We start from the raw sequence: 16,190 nt of genomic DNA on the forward strand, positions 1-16,190 counted from the left end.
GCTGTTTTTAGCAGCCATGCCAACGCATAGTCGCTGCCCACAGGGGAGGTTATTTTAGCTGTGCAAGTGTGCGATCGCATGTGCAGCCGAGCTGTGCAAAAACATTTTGTGCAGTTTCTGAGTAGCTCTGAACTTACTCAGCCCTTGCGATCACTTCAGCCTGTCCGGTCCTGGTATTGACGTCAGACACCCGCCCTGCAAACGCTTGGACACGCCTGCCTTTTTGCAAACACTCCCAGAAAACGGTCAGTTGACACCCACAGACGCCTTCTTCCTGTCAATCTCCATGCGATCGACTGTGCGGGATTCTTTGTACAATCCATCGCCCAGCAACGATCTGCTTTGTAGCCGTACAACGCGCCTGCGCATTGCGGTGCATACGCATGACCTGATCGCAGCGCAGCGAAAAAAACTAGCGTGCGATCAGGTTGGAATGACCCCCATGGTTTTTCACAACTGCTAACACATTTGCTGCTGTGATCAACTCTTAATTACCCCATGGTTTAGCCCATTAGAGTAAAATTTTGTTTTGCAATCAACCTTGAATTCGGCCCTATGTTCAAATGCTACAATGGTTTGAAAACAAACACTGAATACCAGGTGCAGCTTTCTTTATTAAGTGGAAGACATCACTATGTTTGCATGTATTTTTAGAATGGAGGACATACAACTATCAATTGCATAGAATGAAAAACTGTATTATGGAACATGCACATGAAGGCGGAGCTAAACATTCTAAATTAAGAAACAAACCCAGCATCAGATTGTCGTCATGATCTGAATGTCAAAAATGTTTTCAAATTGTTGACAGTGAACATGTCGCCATCCACAATGTAGACGTGGACATAGTGATTATGTTGACACCTTGAATGTCGACAGTCAGAATGTTGACATTACAGGTTTAGATTAAGGGCTAATCTGAAGTTAGGGTCAGGTTTAGGATCGTGACTCTAACAGAAGATAAATGTTGACATTGTGCGTGTCAACATGTCACATGTCAACACAACGCCCATGTTAACATTCTAAATGTCAATATTTTGTACCACACCTGTGTAGATTACAAACACAGACCTTAGTTACAAATAGTAGTTTGGACCTGTTGGATTGGATAGTTTGGTAAAGATAATGCAGAATGAGAAGGAAGGACAAGTTTTGTATGATAACTCTGCTTTGCTCTACAGGTGGACCAGTCTGGACTTTTTCTTCCATCAAGAGATTATTATCTAAATAAGACAGCTAATGGGAAGGTTAGTATTCATGTTCTATGTGCTGCTCGTCCCTTGCTAACATGTTTACCACGTTGAGTCACAGCTTGAGCTGGTCATCTCTTTATTTTTAAGAATATTTGCTATAGTGTGTTGATGTTTAATACTTTTAAAGGATTCACAACATGTTACTTTGTACTTCTATTTTTCTTGTATGTACCTCTGCTCCCAGGTGTTAGCTGCATACCAACAATACATGGTAGATGTGGGAACGCTGCTTGGGGGTTCTCCTGGCTCTGTGGAGACGCAGATGGCACAGATCCTGGAGCTTGAGACCATGCTGGCCAATCTTACGGTTCCACAGGATGAGCGTCGAGATGAGGAAAAGATCTATAATCGCATGACTGTGGCTGACCTGCAGGTGAGCACAAAGATCTGTATCATCATGTAGACAAAAGTAGGCAGTATAGGAGAAACAATAAACTAATATTTGTTTTGTACTATTATTTTTACAGGTTCTGGCACCTGCATTTGATTGGATGGATTATTTGCCATTTGCTCTTTCACCTTTGGAGATCAATGACACAGAGCCTGTAGTAGTATATGGCAAGGAATATCTACAGCAAGTGTCAGAACTTGTGAACAGCACAGACTCCATGTGAGATTCCATGTATATTGATCCTTAAAGGCGGGTACACATGGAGAGATCCGTACTTAAAATCTAAGCAATCTGACTAGATTGCTTAGAAATTAAGCATGGATCTCTCGTTTGTATGCCCCCGTGCATGGCTATCGCTGGTGCTAGATTGAGCCTGCATGCAGGCTCAATCCAGCAGGTCGCTCCCTTTAGCACTGTGTGAAGTGAGCGGCCCCCGTGTCGTACCCCCCTCGCTCAGCTCACAGTGCGGAGCGGGGGGAGAGAGGTGTGCTGAGCGGTCAGTGCTAGATCGCTCAGCACAAATCTCTAGGTGTGTACCCCCTTTACCCTTTGCGGGGATAAACATTTCCTACATATACTATAAAGCTTCAGAAGCCTTGCCATAACATTACTTCTTTATAGAGTCTCTTGTGTTGTTCCATGTTGCTTGTAAGCTGGTTTGCAAAGAAAAAGATTAACTACAACCATTATTGATAATGATAGGTCCCACATGACCTTAGAATGAATAATCCTAGAGAAAAATACCAGACAACATGCCATACAGGTGTCACTGTCAGTTTGTCAACCCCAGAAAATGATTTGTGTTATTTTCAAAGAAGCGCTATCTCTAAGCTGGAGCTACCTATTAATTCTGTGTTTACAGCTATGACTTGGAACTATTGTAAAAAATGCAGCATCGTATGCATGTAGTCACGACAATAAGGTATTAATGCAAAGCTATACACATCATTGTTACCTGAGGTTTATTGTGGACTATTGTCAGTGGTGCAAGTAGAAATATTTTATTAGTGATACTGAGTGCTGAAAAATAGGCATGGTCATGTGTTGTGAGGGGGCGTGGTCACATGCTGCTAGTGGGAGTGGCTACATGACACTAGTGGCGTGGCCACAAGACAGCCCCTTTTTTTTGGGAATCTGGAGGCATGGCTAAAAATATATAGTTATGCCTCCAGTATAATAGAAATATATAGTGCTACCTCCAGTATAATAGAAATATATATTAATGCCCCCCAATTTAATAACAATATATAGTCATGCCTCTATTATAACAGGAAAATACAGCCACTGCCACACTCCCAGTAACCCTGACAAAATGGGAGGAGCCGTCATGCTGCCAAGCACCATGGTCTTGTTTCTTTGTGGCACATTATAATTGTGGTAATGGCAAAGTGTGTGGCAGGTGGTATTGCGTACCCGCTGCCAAATTCTTAAGAGTACTCCGTACCCAAGCGTACCCGCATACTTGCACCGCTGACTATTGTGCCCTTTGTAGATCCTTTTATAGATACCTATGGAACAGAAAGCTACCATACCTTTCCATCCAGTTCCTGATCTGACTTCATTCTTGGATTCAAATTGTTCCTTAAATTAACTTGTCATGAGTCGTCCAGGTATAGTCTGATTATGTGACCGTTTGTTTCTCTTACAGTACACTGAACAACTACTTGGTGTGGAACCTGGTCCAGAAAATGTCTCCAAGTCTTGACTCCCGTTTTGAGAAAGCTCAGGATAAACTGCTCGAGTCATTATATGGGGCAAAAAAGGTGCTGTTCACAAATCAACTAGTCAATTTTTATTGTCCGTTTTTATGTTCTTTGCTATGAAAATAGAACTACCACTTGGAAACAACATAGGGGGTAATTCCAAGTTGATCGCAGCAGGACATTTTTTAGCAATTGGGCAAAACCATGTGCACTGCAGGGGGTGCAGATATAACATTTGCAGAGAGAGTTAGATTTGGGTGGGTTATTTTGTTTCTGTGCAGGGTAAATACTGGCTGCTTTATTTTTACACTGCAATTTAGATTGCAGATTGAACTCACCACACCCAAATCTAACTCTCTCTGCACATGTTATATCTGCCTCCCCTGCAGTGCACATGGTTTTGCCCAACTGCTAAAAAATTTCCTGCTGCGATCAACTTGGAATTACCCCCATAGTTTTTATTTGGTTAGCTACGATTTCTGTCACCATATAAAAGGATATGGCTGTAAACTAAGTGCTTTAAAACAGATCACAGAATATCTTTCCCCACTAAATGCAGTGAGTACATTGTTCCTTATATTTACATACGAGTAACAAACATTTCAAATTTGTTGTGATCTGACCTCCAACAATCCTTGAAGGAGGAGTTCGCAAAATATATATTTGTACATCTGCTCTTATGTGGACCACCACTGGATGTTAGTGGTGGTTGAAATGTTTTATGGACAGTTATATCAATACAGTATCAGATGATCTTTTATAAATTTGAATACATTTTGTGTATTGGAACATATTGTTTTCCTAAACAAGATTTTATTTAACATTAGGTCATTCTGTCACAAAAATAGGGGTGTTATAACAACCCCAAGGCGCCAATTACACTAATATATATATACAGGTTGAGTATCCCTTATCCAAAATGCTTCGGACCAGAGGTATTTTGGATATCGGATTTTTCAGTATTTTGGAATAATTAGATACCATAATGAGATATCATGGTGATGGGACCTAAATCTAAGCACAGAATACGTTTATGTTACATATACACCGTATACACACAGCCTGAAGGTAATTTTAGCCAATATTTTTTATAACTTTGTGCATTAAACAAAGTGTGTCTACATTCACACAATTCATTTATGTTTCATATACACCTTATACACACAGCCTGAAGATCATTTAATACAATATTATTAATAACTTTGTGTATTAAACAAAGTTTGTGTACATTGAGCCATCAAAAAACAAAGGTTTCACTATCTCACTCAAAAAAGTCCGTATTTCGGAATATTCCGTATTTCGGAATATTTGGATATGGGATACTCAAACCTTATATATATATATATATATATGTTTTTATATATATATATATATATATATATATATACACTGCTCAAAAAAATAAAGGGAACACTAAAATAACACATCCTAGATCTGAATGAATGAAATATTCTTGTTAAATACTTTGTTCTTTACATAGTTGAATGTGCTGATAACAAAATCACACAAAAATTATCAGTGGAAATCAAATTTATTAACCCATGGAGGTCTGGATTTGGAGTCACCCTCAAAATTAAAGTGGAAAAACACACTACAGGCTGATCCAACTTTGATGTAATGTCCTTAAAACAAGTAAAAATGAGGCTCAGTAGTGTGTGTGGCCTCCACATGCCTGTATGACCTCCCTACAACGCCTGGGCATGCTCCTGATGAGGTGGCGGATGGTCTCCTGAGGGATCTCCTCCCAGACCTGGACTAAAGCATCCGCCAAATCCTGGACAGTCTGTGGTGCAATGTGGCGTTGGTGGATGGAGCGAGACATGATGTCCCAGATGTGCTCAATTGGATTCAGGTCTGGGGAACGGGCGGGCCAGTTCATAGCATCAATGCCTTTGTCTTGCAGGAACTGCTGACACACTCCAGCCACATGAGGTCTAGCATTGTCTTGCATTAGGAGGAACCCAGGGCCAACCGCACCAGCATATGGTCTCACAAGGGGTCTGAGGATCTCATCTCGGTACCTAATGGCAGTCAGGCTACCTCTGGCGAGCACATGGAGGGCTGTGCGGCCCCCCCAAAGAAATGCCACCCCACACCATTACTGACCCACTGCCAAACTGGTCATGCTGGAGGATGTTGCAGGCAGCAGAACGTTCTCCTTGGCGTCCCCAGACTCTGTCACATGTACTCAGTGAGAACTTGCTTTCATCTGTGAAGAGCACAGGGCGCCAGTGGCGAATGGCAAATGCCAAACGTCCTGCACGGTGTTGGGCTGTAAGCACAGCCCCCACCTGTGGACGTCGGGCCCTCATACCACCCTCATGGAGTCTGTTTCTGATCGTTTGAGTAGACACATGCACATTTGTGGCTTGCTGGAGGTCATTTTGCAGGGCTCTGGCAGTGCTCCTCCTGTTCCTCCTTGCACAAAGGCGGAGGTAGCGGTCCTGCTGCTGGGTTGTTGCCCTCCTACGGCCTCCTCCACGTCTCCTGATGTACTGGCCTGTCTCCTGGTAGCGCTTCCATGCTCTGGACACTACGCTGACAGACACAGCAAACCTTCTTGCCACAGCTCGCATTGATGTGCCATCCTGGATGAGCTGCACTACCTGAGCCACTTGTGTGGGTTGTAGGGAGGTCATACAGGCACGTGGAGGCCACACACACTACTGAGCCTCATTTGGACTGGTTTTAAGGACATTACATCAAAGTTGGATCAGCCTGTTATGTGTTTTTCCACTTTAATTTTGAGGGTGACTCCAAATCCAGACCTCTATGGGTTAATAAATTTGATTTCCATTAATAATTTCTGTGTGATTTTGTTGTCAGCACATTCAACTATGTAAAGAACAAAGTATTTAATAAGAATATTTCATTCATTCATTCAGATCTAGGATGTGTTAATTTAGTGTTCCCTTTATTTTTTTGAGCAGTGTGTATATATATATATATATATATATATATACGATTCTAAATGGAACGCCACTCAGAGGCTTTTTTTTATGCAACAAGCGTGTATTAAAAATTCAATAATACATCAATTCAGTATATCGATATACTGAATTGATGTATTATTGAATTTTTAATACACGCTTGTTGCATAAAAAAAAGCCTCTGAGTGCCGTTCCATTTAGAATCGTATACCAGCGGTGCACACCGTTTTTGGATCAGGATACCGGGGTAATTGGATCATTTATTGAGTGCCGGACCCAATCGACTTATATATATATATATATATATATATTAGACTCCAGGGCTGGCACTCACTATAAACAAAAACCTCACAAAGTAATGTAATACCTTCCCTCTGGTGCGGCACTCCAGGTTTGACAAATACACAAGACACTGTTGTATAACGTTTCAGTAGTTCAGAATAACAAGATATAAAACATTACATACCTTTTATAGAACACACTACAGTGCATCAGGATAGCCGGAGTGGGACCACGCTCCCATCCAGGGATGCCTTAAAATGACGTAATTCCGTTGCTGAAGCCCCCGGAGCGTCAGTGCCATCACCATAGTAACCAAACCCTAACAACATCCATGCATGTACGATCAGTATTTTTTTATTTTTTTTTTAAGTACTGTTTATTGAAAATTTTTACCAAAGTACAATAGACAATGTACAGGAGGATGGGGGAAGGGGAAGACAGAAGGAAAAATGGGAGGGAAGGGAGAGGGAGTGGGGTACAGCAATGCAAACATATGATATCAAATAAGCAAGTATATCAAAAACCGTATGTCAACGGGGGAGGGCATTTGTAGTACGCCAGCCATGGGGACCAAACATCAGTAAAGGTGACTGCATTGCTCTCGATCACACTAGAGAGGAACTCCATATGGTAAGTATCCCAGACGGCAGCAATCACAGCCGCAATGGATGGAATTGTGTGCGATTTCCAGTGGAAAGCAATCTTACATCTCAGTGCGGTCGCGATGTGCCAGATGAGTTTTTGAGAAGATTTCGGTGTTCCGGGGATGGGTCTCGGGAAAAGGAAGAAGGACGGGGAAGAGGGCATGTTCACTCCAGTGATTCGCAAAATCAATCTCCGAATGACCTTCCAGAGTGATGCTATCCTGGGACAATCCCAAAATATATGGAGCAGGGTACCCTCCGATCCGCAGCCCCTCCAACATCTATCCGACGCAGAAGGGAATATTCTACTCAGTCGCGTCGGAACCAAGTACCAACGGACATATAGTTTAAACGAATTCTCTCTATGTCTAATGGAGGTCGCAGAGGAAACTAGGTTCTGTTTAATCTGTTCCCAGGTGTCTGTCTCTATGTGATCCTGTAAGTCCGCTTCCCAAGCTATTTCATGAGGTGCCAATGTGGGCAGGTCATGAGTAAGCATGAGGCGATATATCGATGACAATAGGCCCTTAGAGGGAGAACGAAGGAAGCATAATGATTCCAGAGGGGATCGGGACAAAGAGCGGTGTGATTGGAGAAATGCAATGTGAAAGCTACGTAATTGCAGGTATTGGAAGAAGCATTGCGGAGGGAGTCCATATCGATTCTGTAAATCTGGGAAGGCTGGAAAAGAGCGTGACAGTGCAATATCGTTGATAAACAGAAGATCGTGAGCCGACCAGTGCTGGAAGGCATGTGAGGTCCGTCCTTCGGCGAACAGTGGGTTGTCCCAAAGGGGAGCAAGAGCGGGAGGGGAGGATAGTAGAGCAAAGATCTTAGTGAGCCTATCCCATAGTGAGATGGTGAATGTTATAGATGGGAAATTAGTATATTCAGGGGGTCTATGAGATCGAGGGATCCATAGAAGGGTGGAGATGGAGCGCACACGAACGAGTTCGGATTCCAATTGAACCCATCTACGAGAAGATATGTGCGAGGGCCAGAGAACGGCCTGTGATATATGGGCCGCATAATAGTACAATTTAATATTGGGTACTCCAAGTCCACCCTCCCTGGCCCTGTTATAGAGCGTCTTGAATCTAATCCGAGGCCTTTTGCCTGACCATAAAAAGTGTGAGAATTTCTTCTGTAAGTCTAAGAACACTTGTGAGGGGATCCGCACCGGGAGTGCCTGAAAGAGATACAGGAGGCGAGGTAGGATATTCATTTTCAGAGCGTTGGCTTGGCCAGACCAAGAAATGAACTGACCAGACCATCTCTGGAGATCGCCAGTGACACTATGAATCAACCCAGGGTAGTTAGCTGCATATAGTTGGGAATAATGTCTGGTGAGATATACGCCCAGGTATTTCAGGCGGGATTTTTTCCAGTCAAATTTGAAATTGTTACATAGGGAGGCTTTCAACGGGGTTTGTAGGTGAAAGTCTAATACCTCTGTCTTAGATGCGTTGACTTTGAAATTGGAAATAACACCAAACTCCTGTATGATTTTGAAAAGGTTTGGGAGGGAGATATGCGGGTTCGAGAGAGTGAGCAAAATATCATCCGCATATAGGGAGATCTTGAACTGAGAAGAGCCCACAGTGATCCCCGAGATATCCGGGCAGCTGCGGATCCCCGACGCCAGAGGTTCCATCATTAAAGAAAAGATTAAGGGTGACAGACAGCCCTGTCTCGTGCCGTTCGCAATCGAGAATGGGGGGGATAGTAGGCCGTTCACTAGGACACAAGCTGACGGGGAAGCGTAGAGGGATTCAATGCCCGTGAGGAAACAGCCCGACAGACCAAAGCGTCGAAGGGTGCGATCCATATATATCCATGATATGCGGTCGAACGCTTTTTCAGCGTCTAACCCCATCACCAGGGAGGGGCCTCCAGAAGAGTCAGCAAAGTGCAGGGTATCGATCGCCCTTCTAATGTTGTCAAAGGCCTGTCTGCCTGGGATAAAACCGACCTGGTCCGGGTGAACCAGGGAAGTGATCATCCCCGCAAGCCGGTTAGCAAGTATTTTCGCAAATAATTTCAGATCAGAATTTAGCAGTGATATTGGGCGATAGCTGCTACAGTCCGTGGGGTCGCATCCAGGTTTAGGTATGACAACTATCTCCGCTCTGGTAGTGGAGCTATCGAAGAGTGTACCAGCTAGTATCGCATTGAACAATATTGTCAGGGCCGGGGTCAGAGTACCATTAAATTTCTTATAGTATAAAGCCGGTAGTCCATCCGGACCCGGAGCTGAGGCATTTCTTAATGATTTGATTGTGATATCAACTTCCTCTGCAGATATCTCTTCATTGAGTAAGTCCATCTGTTGTTTAGAGAGTATCGGGAGAGGGCAGGAAGAGAGGAAGTTGTCTATGCGCTCATGCAGACTAACGGGGTCACCCAGAGTGGGTAGGTTATACAGGGATTGGTAATATTCCTTGAAACAGTGGGCTATTTGCTGCGGGTCATAAGTCAGCTTGTGACGTTGGTCTTTCAGCGAGAGGATTCTATTCCTCTGTTTGCGAGCGCGTAAGCGGGAGGCTAAGAGGGAGTCAGCTTTGTCACCCTTAGAGTAAAACCTATGTTGTAACCATCGCATGGTTTTAGCGGCTTTGGCCGACAATATTTGGTATAATTGGCCTTTGAGAGCCAGGAGTTTACTATATATAGAACGTCTGGGCGTCTGTTGGTGTCGGATCGTTAGCTCTTTGATTTGGTTCTCAAGATCCGCAACCGCCCGGAGATCCTTCAACTTTTGGGCTTTAGCTAGAGAAATAAAGTGCCCCCGGATGGTAGCTTTATGTGCTTCCCAAACTATTGCGGGAGACATCTCGTCCGTGGTATTCAGGGAGAAGAATTCCTTCAGGGTTTCAGTAGTCTGGACAATATAATCTTTTTTCAGAAGGAGAGCAGAGTTCAATCTCCAACGGAAAGTTGTGGGGGGTGTAGGGGAGGAATTAACAGTCAAGGAGACCGCTAAGTGGTCTGACCACACTACAGGGGAGACTGAGGCCTTAATCAGGCCTTGTACAGTGGAAGAGTCTACTAGAAAAAGATCAAGTCTAGAGTGAAGATCATGGGGAATAGAGTAATGAGTGTACGTACGTTCACACGGGTACAGTATCCTCCAAGCGTCGTAATATCCCGAGGACGTTATGTAGTCAGCTAATCGTCTGGATTCCCTAACTGTCGATGGGCTAGGGTTACGAGATTGGGTACGGTCCCACACTAGATTTGGCACAGCATTAAAGTCTCCACCAATTATCACCCATCCCTTCGATAGTGTATCAAGGTGGGAACGGAAATCGTTGTGGAAGGCGCCCTGCTCCATATTCGGGGAGTAAATCGAGGCTATAGTTAAAAAGGAGTCCCCAAGTTGTAGGACAACAATATTGAAGCGACCCTTGGGATCCGAGAAAGAGTTCTCAATAGTGTAATGAAGTGAGGCATGAAGCAGGATAGCAGTACCTTTACGCTTTTGGGGGGTTGTGGAGTAGAAGGCCTGAGGGTAGGCTCTCGAGGCCAAGGAGGGATGTTCAGTTTTAAAGTGCGTTTCTTGTAAAAGAATTATGTCAGCCTTCTGTTTTTTAAAGAATTGGATGGCCATAGTACGCTTTTGGGAGGAGTTGAGCCCGTTGACATTCAGTGATACAATGTTAAGAGTCATGGGGGGTTCCAGAGCGAACCTCTGCTCGAGGGGGGTCTGACCGCCCAGCGTGTAGTGCAAAGCTGCGTAGGGGGGGTGTAAATGGGATGGGAGAAATTAGGGGCAAAAAACAAGGGGAATGGAGGCCGTGCGGCCAACCGAGTATCCGAAAAGGGTAGCAGTCCTAAGGACACGACGTACAACACCACTATAGGGCCCCATCCATACAGGAGGGGGACTTGGTGTTGTGGGGGTGAGGCCGGGAGGAGAACAGAAGCATACCAACTGTCCAACAACCAGAGTAAAAGTAAAACGTGAATCATTAACGTGGGCATGGGGGGAGGGTGGTCTGCAAGGCAAAAAAGGGGGGGGGATACCCCAGTAATTTGTAGATAGGGCCTGGATGTACTCCAACTAGGGAGGGTCCATTCCAGTGACGGAATGAACCTAGCAAAGGGACAAACTATACCCTAATGTGTCAGGTAAATTATCACAGTATAACATACGAACAAGAAAGTATATAAACGTGTAGCAGTGAATAGAGATAGATAATTATCACCAATTAAGACAATCAAAGCATCACCGAGCAGCGGCATGGGGCGACCCCGGGGTTTTTGTATGGTAGTATCACAAAGTCAGTGAGGTAGTGAGCCGGGGAGGCAGGATGTGAGGGTGCATAAGGGGAGCCCCACGCCGCTGCGCAGGAAGAATGGGCACTAGGCACAAATGCAGTATAAACAAGAAAACAAACAACATCCCTATAAATTAAGTTAGAAAAAGATATTCTGAAAGTCCATATAACAAAAACCTGAGAGTCTTGAGGTCGAGTAGCGTGTTCAGCGGGCGGTCGACCATTCAGCACGTGGGGCCGGTCTCGACTTCGGGTTCTCGGGGGAATCTGAGGATGGTGCAGGAGGAGAAGTCGAGAAGAGCCCCAGTCGCCGCAGGACCGACAAGCCATCGTCAGGGTTCTTCACCGAATGATTTCGACCGTTGAAGGTGAACTGTAGAGCAAACGGAAATCCCCATCTATATAGGATCTGGCGGTTGCGTAGGGCCTTAGTGACGGGCAACATTTCCCTTCGCTTTTTGAGTGTGGAGGGGGCCAGGTCTTGGAAAATGAGGAGGTTTGATCCCTGATATGGGATAGCAGGAGTGCCTCGGCAGGAGTTGAGCACTTTTGTCTTGATGTGAAAGAAGTGCATGCGAAGGACAATATCTCTCGGGGGTTGGTCCGGGGGTGGTTTTGCACGGAGAGCTCTATGTGCTCTATCCAGCAGAAATTGATCTTCTGAGAGGTCCGGGAGTAGTTGTTGAAAGAGGCCCAGGAGAAACTCCGGCAGCGCAGGTGTATCTATCGACTCTGGTACGTTGCGTATTCGCAAATTGTATCTGCGCGAGCGATTCTCCAGGTCCTCGACTTGTTCGCGCATGAGGTCAACTTCCGACCGCAGTTCCGAGACTTCCTGAGTAACCACATCTTGATAATTGCAGATATCATCAGTCTTACGCTCTAAAGCGTCAGTACGAGATCCCAGGGAGGATATCTCCGTTTTAAGTTCCTGAATGGCCGGAGTTCAACTCTGAATGTTGTCGCAATCCTCTGTACCAAGGAATCATAGGGGTCAGAATCAACAGTGAGAGCCGAGTCAGATCTGGACGGGGAGGACCCCGTATCCTGCAGAGTCCCAGGCGAAGCCGGGTGTTGATTCACATTTTTGCCCCTTTTAGGGCCAAAGAATGACGATGCGTCTCCAGGAGGAGCCTTACGGTTTCTGTTAGACATGACAACTATATTTCAGAGCGGAAATGTATAGATGTATAGAGAGAACTGTGAGGGGGGTGGGGTAGAGCCCAATGCCTTGCAGAGAGAGAGAGGTGTTTCACATGGACATCACGGAGGAGTTACACAGGGAGAGTTTGAGACCCGGCCAGCGGTGATTCCCGTTCCTCGATGATCTCCGGGCCGTATAGCGCCTATGCCCGAGGCTGCAGGAAGGACTTGCCGGCTGTCTCAGAAATTGAGTCCCCGGTTCCAGTGGGGGGGACTAGGCCTCAGCCTGCCAGGGCGCTCAGGTCGTTCTGCGGTCTGGACACAGTAGTCCGCGGTGTGGTCCCGGGCACGGGGAGGTTCAATGTCGATGTGCCAGCCGTCAGAAGGTCGAGGGTCCAGCGGGGCAGCGCGTCACATGTGCGCCCGGCCGGGAGCTTTCGGCGCGCACAGCGGGACGAGACACGTTTTCCGTCTGTCACTTCAGGCCCAGGGGAGGGATCGCCTGCGTCCGAGGTCCCGGGGGGAGGTCTCCACAGGGTATGAGATGTGTGGGGAGCTCGCGGGAGGCCCGCCGGAGTCCGCTGCGGCCGCAGGTGGGTCCCGGAGCTCGACGTCGGAGCACCCCCAGACTTGAGGTCCCGGTCCCCGGAGGTATAGCAGGCCGCGAGTTCGCTGCGGCGGGGATGGTCCCTCAGCGCTACGGAGACCCCCAGCGGGCAGTCCACCACTGTCAGTATGTCCTCAGTGCACAGCAGGGGCTGATGGAGGGTATATGGGGTATATTTTTATGTACCGTGTTGGGGGACCCTTCTGGATCAGTCTGCCCCTGTAGATTCACCAGCGGCGCCGAGCGCCAGTCACGGGCGCAATCTCCGAGCCCTGGTCAGGTCCTCCTCCACAAGCAGCCGCCGGGCACCGCTCCCCTCCGTTTCACTTCCGGCGGCTCCGGCTAGCCGGGGACAGAGCAACGCTGCCGATTTCCAGAGGCCACCGTGTGTAGCGCGTAACTGCTGCTCCGTTACCAGGAGGTAAGGGGTGGGGGATCCACAGCGCCGCTCCACTGGTCTAGGGAGGCCCTCCGGTCCGGGGGAAAATCGAGGTCCCGGTCTAGGAAGTGCCCGTAGGCCGCAATCCGCGGGAGCTCCAAAAGGTGCTCCCCGATTCCGCGGCACTGTCAAGGGCACGTCTGGGTGCTTGGAAGGGAGCCGGAGTCAGCTTTGCAGTAGACAGGGACAGCAAAGGGCTGTTTAACAGGTTGTAAGGGCTATTAGCTGCAGGAGCTCATGCAGGGCACGTCTGTTGCCATCAGTCTCCAGGCCACACCGCATGTACGATCAGTATTAAAGCTTAGATTACTGCAATGAACTAGCTTTGCAGTTAATCATAATAGCTTATAAGATGCTGCATCATATATACTAGACATTTCAAAAAATATTATTATACTAGCAGCTATATGATCTGCAACCTGCTTGTTACACTATTTCTAATCAGAGAATATACAAACATACATACATACATACATACATACATACATGTTTTCAGATGTTTAGTACAAATGGAAAAAGAGTTGTGTATATGCTCTGTCCAATAAAGCAGCTTTAAAATAGTGTTAGGGTCTCCTGCCCTGTGCTGCCACGTCGTCATGGCAACCGGGAGACAAGTGCTAGCGGAGTGACCTGAGCGCAGCTGATACTCCGGTTCGGGTCTTTTGCTGTGCAGTGGTTATAGGCTCTGTGCATGGCAGGGGATCCGGTGCTGGTTTTTGTGCTCACAGTCTGTGAGGTCTGAGTGGGGCGTGGACAGCACCTGCTTTATAAGGCCTCTTCTCAGGGTAAGCAGATGCTGCTGAATCTTTGTTGGTTAGTCAGTTTCTGAAAGTTAGCCAGTACTGTGTAGCTTTGTATTTGTTTGTTGCTTACTGCAAATAGGCCTGGGGATTTGGTATTACACTCTGCCAATCCAGACCTAGCAGTAAGACTGGAGTCAGTCGTTTAGCTTGCTGGGGTTCTGTTACTACTCTGTGAACTTAGCAAGTTTGCGGCTGTATTCTAAGACTTGCCTGTCTAATCCTGTCTCACTGTGCTAGGTGTCAGGGGTCAGTTTAGTGGCAGTAAGCTGAACCTGTGCACTGCAAGTGAGAATTAGGATTGTGGAGACTCTCCTTGTGTCTATCATTCCATCTCTGACCAAGGAGTTTACTGCCACACCCGTTGGTAACCCTTTAGGGTTTTGCTGTTGCCCTTAGCAACAGCATTTCGGGTTCTCTACGTATTAAAACACAACATCTTGCTTTTCCCATCTGAGCAGTTCTAATACAAGGGAGATACCCAGTTCCTTAGCCTCTGGGCTTCTCTGTTCACTTTGTGTGTATTTTGTTAACCTTTCACCTTCTGTGTACGTTATGTCATATTCCCCAGTCTGTCTGTAAGTCCATTTGTTTTGCATAACAGTTCAAACACCAGTACATTCCTGCAGGCACTGGAGTGCATAACAGTCCTGACACCAGTACTTTCCTGCAGGCACTGGTGTGCATAACATATTCAGCAGCCTAATACTCCTGTTGAAATTTTGTGGGAATATGGAGCATACCCCTCAAAATACGTTGCAACAGGTGGTCGATCAGGTGCAGGTCCTGACTCGACAATTTAATGATTTGTCCATTAAAATGCACACCTCCCAGGCTGCTGGCGGAGCTCCCGCAGCAGCAGCACCTGCAGGGGTTAAGGAGCCGAAAGTAAATCTCCCGGATCGTTTTTCTGGAGATCGCTCGCAGTTCTTTTGTTTCAAGGAGAGCTGCAAGCTATACTTCCGGCTTAGGCCTCAGTCTTCTGGGTCGGAGATTCAGCGGGTGGGCATAGTGATTTCCTTGCTACAAGGAGACCCACAGGTCTGGGAATATGGGTTGCAGCCTGACTGTCCGTCGCTTAAAAGTGTTGATGCTTTTTTTACGGCACTGGGCATGTTGTATGATGACCCTGACAAGACGGCCTCAGCCGAGGCTCAGATTTCGATCCTTAAGCAAGGGCGAAGGCCAGTTGAGGTTTACTGTACGGAGTTTCGGAGGTTGGCCCATGATACCCAGTGGAATGACCCAGCCCTGAGACACCAGTACCGAAGAGGTCTTTCTAACCAGATAAAGGACCAACTGGTACAATATCCCTTGCCTGATAGCTTGGATCAGCTCATGCAGTTATCCATCCGGGTGGATAGACGGCTGAGAGAGCGTAGGCTTGAAAGGGAGACTGAGATTTCCTTCCTTCCCAAGGGAACCTCAGACTCTGAGGAATTTTCAGAGGAGCCTATGCAGATTGGGGCTACCCGCCTCTCCTCGCGTGAGAAGACGCGGAGGAGACAGCAGGGGTTGTGTTTGTACTGTGGGAATAAAGGTCATGTGGTAGTATCATGCCCAGAAAAGCCGGAAAACTTCAGGGCCTGAGGGTGATGGGAAATATCCTGTCAGGCCAGAAGTCAGAATTTCCCAAGAAGACTTTTATCATTCCGGTGACCTTGAAGATCCTCGGTCAAACTGTCAAGACTGAGGCCTTTGTGGACAGTGGGGCCGAC

General features: G+C 46.6%; 1 protein-coding gene across 2 annotated transcripts in view; it reads left to right on the forward strand.

The window, feature by feature from the left end:
- The window catches only part of ECE2 (endothelin converting enzyme 2), a 373,266-nt gene that overhangs the window by 320,385 nt on the left and 36,691 nt on the right, over nt 1-16,190 (forward strand). For both annotated transcript variants that reach the window (XM_063916625.1, XM_063916624.1), the window contains exons 7-10: nt 1,182-1,247; nt 1,438-1,626; nt 1,721-1,863; nt 3,293-3,407. In XM_063916625.1, coding sequence (XP_063772695.1) covers nt 1,182-1,247; nt 1,438-1,626; nt 1,721-1,863; nt 3,293-3,407 — 513 coding nt within the window. The remainder of the gene's footprint in view (nt 1-1,181; nt 1,248-1,437; nt 1,627-1,720; nt 1,864-3,292; nt 3,408-16,190) is intronic.

Source organism: Pseudophryne corroboree, chromosome 4, assembly GCF_028390025.1.
Source record: "Pseudophryne corroboree isolate aPseCor3 chromosome 4, aPseCor3.hap2, whole genome shotgun sequence".
In the NCBI taxonomy this organism is placed as follows: Eukaryota; Metazoa; Chordata; class Amphibia; order Anura; family Myobatrachidae; genus Pseudophryne; species Pseudophryne corroboree.